At 35.0% G+C, this 15396-nt stretch overlaps 1 protein-coding gene across 1 annotated transcript; it reads left to right on the top strand.

The window, feature by feature from the left end:
- Window positions 1-4309: 4309 nt before the first annotated feature.
- LOC132174574 (G-type lectin S-receptor-like serine/threonine-protein kinase SD1-13) lies at window positions 4310-15016 on the top strand. Its single transcript, XM_059586210.1, has 16 exons — window positions 4310-5357; window positions 5635-5739; window positions 5944-6119; window positions 6883-7093; window positions 7193-7433; window positions 7522-7609; window positions 7938-8171; window positions 8854-8868; window positions 9017-9216; window positions 11261-12447; window positions 12603-12722; window positions 12804-12985; window positions 13644-13854; window positions 13969-14206; window positions 14325-14472; window positions 14705-15016. The coding sequence occupies exons 1-16, from the start codon at window positions 4310-4312 to the stop codon at window positions 15014-15016; spliced, it is 4716 nt and encodes a 1571-aa protein (XP_059442193.1).
- Window positions 15017-15396: the final 380 nt, after the last annotated feature.

Raw genomic sequence — 15396 nt, 5'->3', positions numbered from 1 at the left:
CTGAAACCCATTACAGAGCTCCCTTATAAGCCCATCGCCACCCAGTTTGTCAAGCATCATCGGCAGCATATCCTCAAAAACAGCCCCTTTGCCGATCCCTGCCATTGATGATGAAGACCCTTTTTGTTGCTTGTGATTTCAGAGAAAAGAGAGGGAAATGAAAACAGAGTTGATCGCGGTTGTCAATGGTTGAGGCAAAGGGACTGAATGAACACACACAGACATAGGGAAGAGGGGATCAGAAGGAAGGGGTTCTTGGAAGGAACACGTAATGTCCAAAAACGACCCTAAAAAAATTATTTTTTTTATTGCCCAAAACGACCCAGTTTGGGGTCGTTTTGGGCTACCGCTAGGTGCGGTAGTTTTTCACTACCGCACCTAAGCCGGATCCTATTTTTTTTGTCTTTGTTTTTCTGTATATCTTAAAATTAGTCTCTTTTACTTTATATATGTGAAGAATGGTTGAAAAAAAAAATGTGATTATGTTCTTCCATTTTTTTCCCTTAAATTTTCTACTAATTTATATATTATTTATTCAAATTGATTATTTTTCTTTTGTAAATTTCATAAGGGATATGATAGTGAAATAGTTTCCTATCATTATTTTTGGTACGTGTATGTTTTAAAATTAGTTTCTTTTACGTTATATATGTGAAGGATGGTTAAAAAAACTCTATTTGACAAGACCTTTTCTTATATTTGTGGATTTCATTGGAACTGAGAAAAATATACCAAAAAGATAGTTCTTTTTTTTTTACTATATTAGTATTTTTCATTTTTTGACCTTTTTGACCTTTTTTTTTTTTCTCTTTATTTCATGTGTTTCTGTTTTCCCTTCTTTTCTTTTTTTTTGGTCCTTAATTTCTATTCTAATTTATATATTATTTTTCATTCAAATTTTCTTAATTTTATTTAATACCATTTACAAATTTTCTTTTGTAAATTTAATTGACTTTTGTTGTTCATTTTTGTTTTTCGGTGGTCCAATATTCCTGCCACAGTTTTTTCATTTTTGAAAGAAAAATTAAAATATCAACATTCTTTTGTTTACAAAATTAGTAAACATAACTATAACAGTCATCAATATCAAAATGCTCATATATTTTAGAACACGTTTTTATTTTTGTCAGTGTAATAGAAAAATTTCTCAAAAAAATTGTTTATGAGGAGAAAGTTCAATTCCTAAAAGACAAAAGTTTACCATAATGGATTGTCTAGCGGAAGAGAAGTGGTATCATTGTTGGAATATAATGATTAATAAATCATTTTCTATAATTGATTAATCTAGGTTTTTATTTTGAATTTTCTTCCTTTATATTTCGTTTTAAACTACATATATGAGAACAAATATTTAACACGTTTCAGTATATAAGAACTAAAATTTATGAATTTTTAAATTTATTGGATATTTGGGTTTATGCTATTAAGTAAAACTATGGTTTAAAATGATCTTATAAACATTTGTCATTTTTGGTAGCTAATTAGTTAATTGAGAGAAGAAAATAAAATTTGTTGTTAATAATCTTTCAAAGACTTTGAGTAAATTAAAAAAAAAAAAAAAATTATTAAAAAAAAAAAAAAAGACAAAACAGACCCTTAGGCGATTTCATTTCAAATTTTATTGACATGCAGTAAAATTCACATCAAAGATCAAAAGCTTCGGCGGAAAATGGAAAGAAATATTTGGGCAAATGCAACCAGAACTTGTTCAATCCACCGCATAGCAAAGAACCGAATAAAATAAGCCGATCACAGGACACCAAAATTGACCCCCCCAAAAAAAAAGAAAGCCTTCTCTAAATTCTCTCTGGGGTGTTTGACGTGCAAATTTTAATTGAAAAGGATCTCTTCCCACGCTTAGTGGGAAAGGCAGATCTCTTCCCACTCTTAGTGGTGAGGCAAGGCGTCGATTTAGGTGGCTTGAAAAGGATTAAAGGTAGTCATTAAAGATTATTGGCATGATCATCTTTTTGACTCATGAAAAATTATTTGGAATGGAGATCTAGTCCAAACAACACGGTTTTTAGACTCTGAATTTTATGTTTTTTGTATTAGTTAATTTTATGCATTGTAACAATTAGTAATTAATTAGTAGTTTGTGGGAGTAGAGTAGTACTAGTCTTTGTTGATTAATTGGAAAAAGAGTGAAACTCGGCAGAAAACCATATTGAAATGCCAATGTAACAATTGGGAGAGTGGAAACAACACGGTTTTTACTTTTTAGAAAGTGGGCGGAAACAATAATTTCTACCTTTGACGAGTGGAAATCTAACGTGGAGAAAGTTGAAAGCATTTTTCTTAGGAAAGCTCATAAGAAAGTGGAGCCTGGTCGAACTCTAAATTAATCCAAATCATGATATCCAACAACAGTAACACCATATATAATTATATATACAATTGTGTGTGCGCGTGCAAATAGGGGTGGGTAAATTAACCGGTTACCGATTACCGGCCGTGTACCGGTTTCGACCGAACCGATATTAACCGTAACCAATATACCGATATCCTTATCGGTTAAATTTTTTATACTGGTATGCTTATCGGTTCGGTTCAGTCCTGTTAGAAATTTCATATCGGTTAACCGTTTAACCGATATAAACCGTTAAGTAGGGATGTCAAAACTACGTAATTTTGGGATTATATATATATATATATATATATGTATATGTAACCTTATCTTAGATCAAACCCTAAGCCATCGCCCATTTGGGTAGGTTTGATTTTTTTTTTTTAGTGATGGCATTGGATGGGATTTCTTTGCCTTTGGTGAAAACATTTTTCATTAACTAGTTTTGTTAGTCTAATTAGCATTCATTATGTTAATTAGTCCATTTGCTTTGGAAAAATGTATTTTATAATATAAAAAAAAGTTGTGGTGGATCAATATAAAAAAGCTCCAATTTTTAGCCCAAAAAACAAATATTTGGATCCCAACAAAAAGTATTTGAGCCATAAAACAACTCATTTTTAATGAGTTATTACCGGTTTAACCGAACCGTTTAACCGAGTACCGTTATAACCAATAATTTTAGTTAAAATTCTTATTCGTCCGGTATCGGTTAATAAACCGTTTAACCAAAAATTATCGGTTAATAACCAATAAGAGCCAAAACTGGACCGTTTTGACCGATACCCAGGCCTATGCGCAAAGAAAGAGCAATGCAGAGCTGCTTCATAAATTATCATACAAATATGAGGCCTATAATAATTTCCCCTCTTATTGCTTCCCTCCCGCTTTTATTCTGCCATACTGTGCACTTCACCAATGCTACCTTCCCTGATACTAAAAAATAATGGTATTTTAGAAATTTCATACTCCTCCGTTAGGATTTAACAGTAAATCCTAACGGAAGGGGGTAACTGAAACAAAACGAAAGTTCGTACACCAAAGTAAGAGACTTTGAGGATTGAGAGAGTGTTTGCAAAAGACGCGTAAGTTCAGGGGTAAGTGAAATTTCCCCTAATTATAATAATAATTTTGTATTTATAAATAAGGGTAAATTTGGATTTTTCTTAAATTTTAGGGGTATAAAAGTCTTTTACTCATTCTACCGTTTGATTTAACTCCAATATTTAACGGTATGGGGTATTTGGAACAAAACGAAAGTTCGATACACCAAAGTGATAAACTTTAAAGATTGAGGGGTGTTTGCAAAAGGCGTGTAAGTTCAAAAGAGGTAAATGAAGTTTCCCCTTAAAATTATTATTAAATTTAAGGAAAAACAATAAAAATAAATAAAACCCAACTAACAACCGTTTGTGATAGAATCCTACAATGTTCAAAAGGTACTAAAGTAGCCTATCAAACTACCAAAATGTATCAAAAAGGCCACTTATTTTTTTATATTACTATAATACTCATATTCTATTAACAAATAAAATAATTGTAAAAAAAAAAAAAATACAAAAAAACAATTTTTAAAAAAATACAAAAAAACCAATGGGCGGATAAAAAATCAAAACAACTTATTGGACCTTTTTTCCTCTAAAAAAAGACCAGCTCATGAGAAAGTGCAGCTAACCTGGTCGAACTCTAAATCCAAAACATGATATCCAACAGTTAACACCATATATTATATATACAATTGTATGTGTGTGCAAAAAGCATTGCATAGCTGCCTCATTAAGTCATTATCATACAAATATGAGGCCTATAATAATAATTTCCCCTCTTATTGCTTCCCTCCCGCTTTTATTCTGCCTTGCTTTGCACTTCACCAATATTAATACTACCTTCATCACCGATAGTGATACTATCCAACCAGGCCAATCACTAAACACCTCGGAGTACATTCTATCTGCAAACGGAATGTACAAACTTGGTTTCTTTCCAATAGAAAAAAGGGCAAAGTATTACGTGGCTATATTCATCACAAATACTAGTGAAAATGTAGTTTGGGTTGCAAACAGGGAGAACCCATTCCCAAATCCCTCTGCTCTTCTTACCATGGACCCGGATGGGAATCTTGTAATATCCGATGGCGGATTGTTGCACCTGGTGACTAACACTACTTCAAGGGGCAACGATGCCTATGCCAAGCTATTAGATACAGGTAATCTTATACTCACAAACAGGGCCTTGGATGTTTTGTGGCAAAGCTTTGACTATCCCACTGATACTCTTTTGCCCGGAATGAAGCTTAATGGTGCTAATGACCATCCTGTCTTAACGTCATGGAAAAGTCAAGAAGACCCTGCTTCTGGTCCTTTCTCTCTGCAATATCTGGCTTCTCGGAAAGAACTAATCTTAAGGGAGGGGTCGGAACCATACTGGACTAGTTCACTCAGGGGTGTTCTAGCTGGTATATTCGTAATTGATGGGGACTACATTACTTGGCCTAGTAAGAAAACCTTTGAAACTAGAAGACTAGTGTTGGATTTAAACGGTCAGCTTCTGGTGGAGACATGGATGGAAGGTGACCAAGGTTGGTCCTCGCAACGGATAACGACTTGTGGGGCTTATCCTGTCTGCGGCGTTTCCAGCATATGCAACGAGACTGCAGACGCAGATTCTAGATGTTACTGTTTGCCAGGATTCAAAAGAGAATCCGCGTTCGCTGGATGTAAGAGAAAAACTGATTTGCAGTGCACCCATGATATTAATGTTCAGAAAGATTGGTTTCTTCGAATTCCTGAAGTTTATTTGCCCAGGTATCCCCTGCGGTTGCACGTTGGCAAGGCTTCAGAGTGCGAATCGGCTTGCTTGAACAACTGCTCTTGTACTGGTTATGCTTATGACCAAGAGCATCGCTGTCTGGTATGGGATGGCCCTCTTTTAAATCTGAAGCATTTCTCAGCAGATAGTTTATATGAAACAGATTTCTATCTCAAACTTGCTCCTCCGGAATTTACCAAAGGTTAGAAAAATACAACAACATGTTAGTTTTTGTTGACTATTATATATTGCTGTTCTTGTGTTATCTGTTAGGAGATCAGAAATATCAAGGGGTCAAAAAAAAAAAAAAAAAAAGTTTATACTTTATACCAATATGGGACACAAATCTAAGTGCACTCACAACATCATCTTTTTTATGGGCATTGCCAATTTGTATATCAATTCGTAATGCAAAGAACAACGCCTATATTATTTATTTCTCTGATTTCCTTTTGCTGATACGAACTCAACGAATGCAGGAAATAAACAATTATGGAAAATTCTCGTGCCAGCCACATCTATTGCGGTCGCTGTTACATTGGGCCTTTTTGTTTATTATGTGAGGAGAAAGCTCACAAGAAAGGGTGAGTAATTTAAAGTATTAATTAAATTATTAATTCATCTAAAAATCAATTACTAAATTCATCATTTCTTATCGGCTTAAGCTTTTTGTTTAAGTTATGATTTAGCAAAGGTCTTAAATTCAAACTCTGACTCAAAATCATTCACAAACTTTATTTTAGCAATCTACATTTATATCCTTAAACATGTGTTGTTCTAAAAAGCAGGGGAGGATTTGTTACTTTTAGATTTGGGCATGACCCAAAAGGCTAATAATTCAAAGGATGGAGATAGTAGAGAAGTCCAAATGCCATTATTCAGTTTTGCAAGTGTTTCTGCTGCAACTCATAATTTCTCGGTTGCTAATAAGCTCGGAGAGGGTGGTTTTGGACCTGTTTACAAGGTATGCTTCAACATCCCTAAACGCAATCTTTTGGATATGGAATGCAAATAAAAGGTTAACACTTCGACAGCTAAACCTTGCCATGTTAACAAGCACAAATAGGCACATGCCGCTTTTGTTGCTGTGAAACCTCTCAATATATCAATTAAGATAAACTTTTATTGTTAGTGTTAGTTTACATGAAATCGGATACATATATGAACAAAAATGAATAGGAAGAAACATACATACAAGCATTTTTTACCCCTTTTGACAAATAAAGTGCCGTTCTACTTTTTGGTGCATGACAAATAAACTATAGTGCATGCAGTCACAAATTAGATGGGAGCCAAAAACTTTTAATATATGTTTGTAGTTGATGTTGAGTATACACATGTAATTGTAACAGGATTAAGTCTCACATTAGAAAGATATCACAAGTTTGAATGGTTAATACAACATAATTGTGTCCAAACTCACAAGTTTAAGCTTTTGTGTTAAGTGATGTTCTAACATGCTATTTATGATCTCACTTAAAAACTCTTAAGGTATCAATGCATTGATTTTTCTACGCCCGAGTTGGGAATGTTGGCCTCTAGCTTGGCTCATGGACTAGAGATTCCACAACGATAAAATGTTTTGCATCCGATTCTTCTTTCTCAAATGGGTTGTTTGTTTTAGAGTTAAAACGGTTTTAATCTTTATCATTGGTAATGGATTTCTTATGAATGTAGGTTACTATTTTTTACTTTTTAGTATTTCTCACAACAAAAAATAATTGCAGGGAATATTGCAAAAAGGTGACGAGGTAGCTGTAAAAAGACTTTCAAAAAGATCTGGACAAGGTTGGGAGGAGCTTAAAAATGAAGCAATGCTCATAGCCAAGCTTCAACACAAAAATCTTGTTAGACTTTTGGGTTGTTGCATTGAACAAGACGAAAAGATATTAGTTTACGAGTATATGCCCAATAAAAGCTTGGATTTCTTCATCTTTGGTTTGTAATATCTCCCATTTTGATATATATATTTATCTTTGATTTTTATGGTTCTTTGTATGTGGCTCACTAATTGTCAATTTACTCATATATGTAAAGCAAATCAAGAGAAGCGCAGGATATTAGATTGGAGGACTCGTGTTGGAGTCATTGAAGGAATTGCTCAAGGACTTCTTTATCTTCATCAATATTCCAGGTTAAGGATTATTCATAGGGACTTGAAACCTAGCAATATTTTGTTGGACATAGACATGAATTCCAAGATATCAGATTTTGGAATGGCAAGAATATTTGGTGGAAATGAGTCACAAGCAAATACAAATAGGATTGTTGGCACTTAGTAAGTAATATAAAGAAAACTTCTAAATTATAAAAATCAACATAAAACATGCAATTACTAATATCTTTAACTTGGTGATGTTGCACAGTGGTTATATGTCCCCCGAATATGCTTTGAAAGGCCTCTTTTCAATCAAATCCGATGTCTTTAGTTTTGGCGTACTGTTGTTAGAAATTGTGAGCAGCAAGAAGAATACTGGTTTTTATCAAACTCACTCTTTCCATTTGATTGGATATGTAAGTATCTTATTTGCAGCTTTTGTTCTAGAAATTGAAAACACTTATTTACTTTGATTCATAGCTTGAAGTTGCTGAACAAATATGCATTTATCATTATTAAAACAAAATTAGTCCTCTGTTCTTGAAATTTTAGAATGCAAAGTAGAGTATAGAACGTACTACTGGTGTCAAAAGCTTAAGCTAATAAAACATTATGCATTTAATCACTTACCATCCTTCTAACATCCTGTGATTTTCCGCTTCTTCTTTGTTTTGGGATTTGAAGGCATGGGAATTATGGTCAAGTGATAGGGGATCGGACTTGGTGGATCCACTACTTGATGATATATCCTCTATGCATATGGTATTGAGATATGTTAACATAGCTCTCCTTTGTGTTCAAGAAAGTGCAGAGGATAGACCGACCATGTCTGACGTTGTCGCCATGCTTAGCAATGAAGGTGTAATTCTACCTTATCCCAAAGAACCCGCTTTCTTGAACATGAGAAGTATGTCGCAGGCAAACCCAGTTAACAGCAGGCCACAAATCTGTTCTTTGAATGGTGCAACGATTTCAACCATGGAAGGCCGGTAACATTTGAAAGTTCAGCCATTAGCGCTCATATTCTCTGAGTAAATTGTCAAAAAAACATTCAATCTCTTTGCCTATGGTCTATTACATTATTCCGTTGTGTATTGGATCTTTGGGTCTTTAGCCCTATAGTTGGTATTACAGTTTCTCATATGTATCATGAAAAGTTGTTTGTACTTCTTTTACGCTATGATAGTCTAATAGACAAGGACGGAACAAGGGGATCCTTATCAAAATTAGGTTTTATCTAGCCTCCCGATGAAAAATCTTAGTTCCGTCCCTAGTGACTAGTCAATTTTGTGTTAAGAGTAATAACTCTATCTAATAAATGTATTGTGATTATTCTATAACCCTTTTCTATGAGTAGTTTGTAGAAAAAGTGTCATGATATAAGATGCACTAACCACTTCATATCCAGAAGGACTAATCACAATTGGGGTTCATTGTAATCACTTATATAGTCCAATTCGACCTAATACACATTTATCATGGAACTCAACACATACTAATACAATGTTTTCTTAGAAAGATGTTACATTGCTTCTCTAGAGTGCATGTATCGATGGCGATTGATTGTTTTATATTCTGGTATTGTTTTGTAACTTTACAGCCAACAATACAGGATGTAAGTGAGAAATGGAATGCCAAATGAGAGGGATTAATAATTAGCAACAAGGAAAAAAACCATTATGCAATTGTAAATATAGCAACAAAAGAGGCCTTTAGGCAATTCCATCTCTAACTTTCTTAAGAAGCAGTAAAATTTATATCAGAAGATCAAAAGCTTCAACGGATACTGGAAAGAAATATATCTATGCAAGCTTCGAGAATACTTGAAGCGGATTAAACCAGAAGTTGTTCAACCCACTGCAACCAATGAAATGTATATCATTGCCAAGGCGTGCATGGGATTAATCCCAAAAGCAGGGGAGCTGCTTAGTGAAATTGCTCATTCACTATATTACTCATCAAGGTGAGGGCCGTTGGAATTTGCTTGCAAAACATGAACTCAAGCAATTTGCTTGAAATTGCTTATTATTAGTGATACAACAGGTTGCAATTTGATCATTAATGAGCCTTTTGTAAACCATTTTCTTCTCTGTTTTAAGGGTTGAGGATAACTAGCAAGAGCTTTAGATTGAGATGGCTAAATTATCTAAAACTAGATGTAAAACGCGTGGAAATCTTACCCCAAAAGAGCAGCTTTTGATTCTTGAACTCCACTCCAAGTGGGGTAATAGGTGTCAAAGTAATGATTAAGTGATTAAATTTATCTCTTTTTATCAGCTTAAGCTTTTGCGGCAATCAGTAATTTAACATGGTATCAGAGCCAAAGGTCGTGGAATCGAACTTTGACTCCATCAAATAAACCCCTATTTAAATTAAATATTCCATGTGTTGGGCCGCACCTATTAAAAGAGAGTTTGAGCTCACACGTGAGGGGAAGTGTTAAAGTAATAATTAAGTGATTAAATTTATTTCTTCCTATCAGCTTAAGCTTTTGGGATGATTGGTAATTTAACATTAAGTAATCTTCCAATCTTATGTTCAAAATTTTCTCTTCACTCTTATTTTGTGAACTAGAATTTGTTGGTATATTTATATTCATGGTCTGGTTTTAATGCAGTTTGTTGTTCATTTGGTAATTTTAGATGGTCAAAGATTGCTCAACATCAACCGGAGATTAGTCATTATTATTTATTCACAATGTATACCAAATGCACAATTGTAATCAACATTGTGAAGGACTTTTCAAAATACAAACAAAATGCACAAGTTCACTCCCATTGCTTTGTCCCCTTTGAACGAGGCTATTCTCGTTGACTGCATAGCAAACACCCTCTTGAGACATTCTCACCCCACTCACAACCAAACCGCACCTTGAATTGCAATCGGCGGTTGCTCTAAGCCGGTTCTTGGCCTAAGCTAACTACCATGGGAATGTTGCATGTGGATATATGAATCGACGGCTTAACAAGTACAAATATCCTATCATGAGAATCTTACAGGTGGATGTATGAGTCCACGGCAATTCACGATTGATATTTCATTTGAGCAAATGTGAGTAAAATAGTCGGCGGCTGTTTCTACAAAAACAAATTCAGCAAAGAAAAGATCTACGCCACGGGTTCAAGTGCCTTGGTTGTTGATAGACTACAAGTGCTGCAATTATATTATGCTACATCAGTTTGTAAGAGTTTTTTTTGTAAAATATTTTGTAAGCTTAGCATTTCTCAATCTCTTGTGAGCGAATGTGAGTAATGAATGGTTGAGGGTGGTCTTCCATGTCCGCCCATATTTTTGGACAGATGCAAAAAATGTCAGCTAGTCAACAAAACGGATGTTAGACTGGAAAATCTAACGTGAAAAGTAGAAAAGGCTACAATTAATACGGTCAGCATTTTTCATGGAAAGCTCATGAGAAAGTGCAGGCTGGTCAGTGGTCGAACACTAAACCCCAAACACAATAATCCAAGACTCTAAAACCAAGTTGGGAAAAAAGTGAAACTTGGCTGCAACTTCCAAAAATCAAATCAAATAACAATCAAGACTGTTAGCCCCGAACAATAAGAATCCATTTGGTAGTCAGAATGACTACTTCATTAGAAAAAGAGATATAGCTTTTATCATGAACGAAAAAAATGTTTAATATAATAACACTCAGAATTGTTGTTCTAAGAAAAAGGTTTAATAGAATAGTCATTCAGCATATCAAACGTAACTTAAGACTTGAACGATTCAAGTCTTAAAACTGCTAACATGGAAAATATATGTTAAAAGTACAGATGCAAGAAATGTAAGCATAAAATCTGCTAACTAGGAATGCTCTGACAATTTGCAGAGCGTAGACAACGCGGTTTTCCCTTGACTTGTGGAAAAATCTAAGGAGAAAAAAAGCTCATGAGAGAATGCAGCCTGGGGGAATCCAAAACACTAGACAGGATCCAAGAACACCATATATATGTATACTTGTACAAAGAGCAGTCTTTGCTGCCTGATACAAATATGGGCCGTAGAATTTCCCCTCTTATTGCTTCCCTGCTGCTTTTATTCTGCCTTGCTTTTCACTTCACCAATGCTACCATCACTGGTAATACTATCCAAGCAGGCCAATCACTAAACACCTCGGAGACCATTGAATCTGCCAACGGAAAGTACAAACTTGGTTTCTTTGGTCAAGTAAACTCGGCAATGTTTCACGTGGGAATACGGTTCACTTACGTTTCTGACCGCAACGTACTTTGGGTTGCAAACAGGGAGCAGCCATTCCCAAATTCCTCTGCCGTTCTTACCCTCAACCCTGATGGGAATCTTGTAATATCCGATGGCAGTTTGTTGTACGTTGTGGCAAACACTTCAGGTGGCAACGATACCTCTGCCACGCTATCAGATACTGGTAATCTTGTACTGAAAAGAAGGGCAGAGGTTTTGTGGCAAAGCTTTGACCATCCGACCGATACTCTTTTGCCTGGAATGAAGGTTGAAGAAGATAAGACAGGATGGTCATTAACATCATGGAAAAATAATGAAAACCCTGCTCCTGGTCTTTTCTCTCTGCATCTGGGTTCTCGGAAAGAACTCATCATAATGGAGGGGTCTAAACCATGCTGGAGTAGTCCACTCATTGGTGAACTAGCTGATAAATTCGTGATTGATGGGGAGAACATTTCTTACACTATTAGTAATAATTATCCTTCTGAATTTAGAAGAGTGTCGTTGAGTATAAAAGGAAAGCTTCGACTGCAGACATGGGAAGACAATTCCTCCCATTTTGAAAATTTGTCCGATACATTAAAGTGTGGGGCTTATGCTTTCTGCGGTGAATTCACCATATGCAATGAGACAGCCGATCGGCCATGTGACTGTTTGCCAGGATTCAAAGCCTATGCAGCCAATTCTACTCAAGGATGTAAGAGAAAAACAATTTTGCCGTGCAGAGATGATGTTGAGAAACATGGGTTTCGTCAAATGTCTATGGTTTATTTGCCCAGTAATCCCCAGCAGTTGCAGTACGTTGGCAATGCTTCAGAGTGCGAATCAGCTTGCTTGAAAAACTGCGAGTGTACAGGTTATGCTTATGATCAAGAGCATGGCTGCCAAGTATGGAAAGGTCCTCTGTTAAATCTGAAACAATTCTCAGAAGATAATACATATAAACAAGACTTCTATTTGAAACTTGCTCGTTTGGACTTGGCTGTGGAAGGTATTTCTGTTATGGTGCCTTCTTCCTCTAATTAATAAGTTTTCTGACTGAATTTTTTGTTGAAGAGATATCTCCAGGCATTTCCAATTTGTATATCAATTCGTGATGCAAAGAACAATGTCTATATTATTTATTTCTCTGGTTTCCTTTTGCAGACACAAACTCAACGAAATTGAAGGATAACCGATTAAAGAAAATTGTCATTCCGATTGCAGTGGTTGTTGCATTGGGCCTTATTGTTTATTATGTGAGGAGGAGAAAGCTCAGAAGCAAGGGTTAGTAAAGAATCGTCCGCAACGTTGTTTTAGCAATCCTACATATATATATCCTTAAATATGTGTTGTTCTAAAATACAGGGGAGGATTTGTTACGGTTAGATTTGGGCACAACCCAAAAGGCTAATAATTCAGAGGATGGAGTTGGTAGAAAAAGACAAGTCCAAATGCCATTATTTAGTTTCGCAAGTGTTTCTGCTGCAACAGACAATTTCTCAGCTACAAATAAGCTCGGAGAGGGTGGTTTTGGACCTGTTTACAAGGTATGCTTCAATGTCCCTAAACACAATGTTTTGGATATGGAATATAAGTAAAAAGTTGACACTTTACCAGCTAAACCTTGCCCTGCACAAACAGGCACATGCTACTTTTGTTGCTGTGAAGCCACTCATTATGCCAACTCATATAAACTTATATTGTGTGAGATTTGGAAGATAAAATTTTGCTTCGTGTGTGTTATTATACGTAATTGGATATGTAATATATGTTATGTTTGTCCATCAATTAATAGTTAATGTTGAGTATACATGTATGAGTTGAAAAGATTGAGACCCACCTTGGAAAGATATCACAAGTTTGAGTGATTAATATAGCATAGTTATGTTCAAATTCATAGGTTTAAGTTTTTTGACTCGAGTGGTGTCCCAACAAGCTAAATTATAGTCTCACTTAAAGACTCCTAAGGTGTCAATGCATTGATTTTTCTATGCTTGAATCCGGAATGTCGGTCTCAAGTCTTGGCTCAAGGACCAGAGATTCCACAACAACAAAATGTTTTGCGTCCAATTCTTGTTTCTCAAAAAAGAGTTGCTTGTTTTAGAGTTAAAAAGGGTTAGTCTTTATCATTGGTAATGGATTTCTTATTATGTAGCTTACTATTTTATTATTTTATGTATTTTTCACAATAAAAAATAATTTCAGGGAATATTATTGGAAGGGGGCGAAGTAGCTGTAAAAAGGCTCTCAAAAAGATCTGGGCAAGGTTGGGAGGAGCTAAAAAATGAAGCGATGCTCATAGCCAAGCTCCAACACAAGAATCTCGTTAGACTTTTGGGCTGCTGCATTGAAGGAGATGAAAAGATACTAGTTTATGAGTATATGCCCAATAGAAGCTTGGATTTCTTACTTTTTGGTTTGTAATATCTCACATTTATATTTATATATATAGAATTCTTCTGTTATGTTTGATTTTTATAATCATTTGCATGTGACTTACTAATTGTCAATTTACTCATATGTAAAGCAGATCCAGAGAAGTGCAATATATTAGATTGGAGGACTCGTGTTGGAATCATTGAAGGAATTGCTCAAGGACTTCTTTATCTTCATAAGTATTCTAGGTTAAGGATTATTCACAGGGACTTGAAGCCTAGTAATATCTTGTTGGACATTGATATGAATCCCAAAATATCAGATTTTGGAATGGCAAGAATATTTGGAGTAAATGAGTCACAAGCAAATACAAATAGGATTGTTGGCACTTAGTAAGTAATACAAAGGGAGCTTCTGAATTATAAACACCAACATGATACTATACATGTGAGTAGACATTCACTTAAAACATGGAATTACTAATATTTTTAACTTGATGATGGTACACAGCGGTTATATGTCCCCTGAATATGCTTTGGAAGGCCTCTTTTCAATCAAATCCGATGTCTTCAGTTTTGGCGTCTTATTGCTAGAGATTGTGAGTGGCAAGAAGAATACTGGTTTTTATCAACGTGATTGTCTCCATCTTATTGGACGTGTGAGTATCTTATTTGTATCTTTTGTTGTAGAAATTGAAAGCACTTATTTACTTTAATTCATAGTTGGGAGTTGTTGAACAAATGTGCATTCACTGTTAACTAAAACAAAATTAGTCCTATGTTCTTGAAATTGTGTCGGTCTCAAAAGCTTAGCTAATAGACAATTATGTATTTAATCATTTACCATTATTCTAACATCATCTAATTTTCCTTCTCTTTTGGAATTTTAAGGCATGGGAATTATGGACAAGTGATAGGGGATCAGACTTGGTGGATCCACTACTTGATGATATATCCTCTATGCAGATGGTATTGAGATATGTTCACATAGCTCTTCTCTGTGTTCAAGAAAGTGCCGAGGATAGACCAACCATGTCTGACGTTGTTGCCATGCTAAGCAATGAAAGTGCAGTTCTACCTTATCCCAATGAACCTGCTTTCTTGAATGTGAGAAATACGTCGAAAGCAAACCCAATTAATAGACATAGGTTAGAAATATGTTCTATGAGTGGTGCAACATTTTCAATTATGAAAGGCCGATAACATTTTCAAGTCCAGCCATAGCGTAAATTGTCAGAAAACATTCAATCTTTTTGCCTATGGTCTATAACATTATTCAATTGTGTATTGAATCTTTGGGACTTTAGCCATATAAATTGGTATTGCAGTTTCTGATATCTATCATGAAAAGTTGTTTATACTTCTTTAATAAACACATTATTGTAAAGATCGATCCACGTTTTTACTAAATAATTGCATTTTTAAAAATTGTGTTTTCATTGATAGCATTTTGAAATTTTTTTTTTTTTCAAACGGCACATTTTGAAACCGCAAACTATACAGACTATAAGTCACTTTAGTAAAAACACACTACAGCCCACAAAGAATTCAAAGACCACTATTTTCTCAGCCAAAAAAAAAAA

Source organism: Corylus avellana, chromosome ca3 (genome assembly GCF_901000735.1).
Source record: "Corylus avellana chromosome ca3, CavTom2PMs-1.0".
NCBI classification, from domain to species: Eukaryota; Viridiplantae; Streptophyta; class Magnoliopsida; order Fagales; family Betulaceae; genus Corylus; species Corylus avellana.
This window is presented reverse-complemented; position numbering and strand designations above follow the sequence as displayed.

Excerpts from the sequence above, each read along its gene's own strand:
- LOC132174574 (XM_059586210.1), top strand. The coding sequence starts at position 4,310 with ATGTACAAACTTGGTTTCTTTCCAATAGAAAAAAGGGCAAAGTATTAC. Across the intron at positions 7,610-7,937 it reads GCGTACTGTTGTTAGAAATT|GCATGGGAATTATGGTCAAG; the intron begins GTGAGCAGCAAG and ends TGGGATTTGAAG. Across the intron at positions 12,723-12,803 it reads GAGAAAGCTCAGAAGCAAGG|GGGAGGATTTGTTACGGTTA; the intron begins GTTAGTAAAGAA and ends TCTAAAATACAG.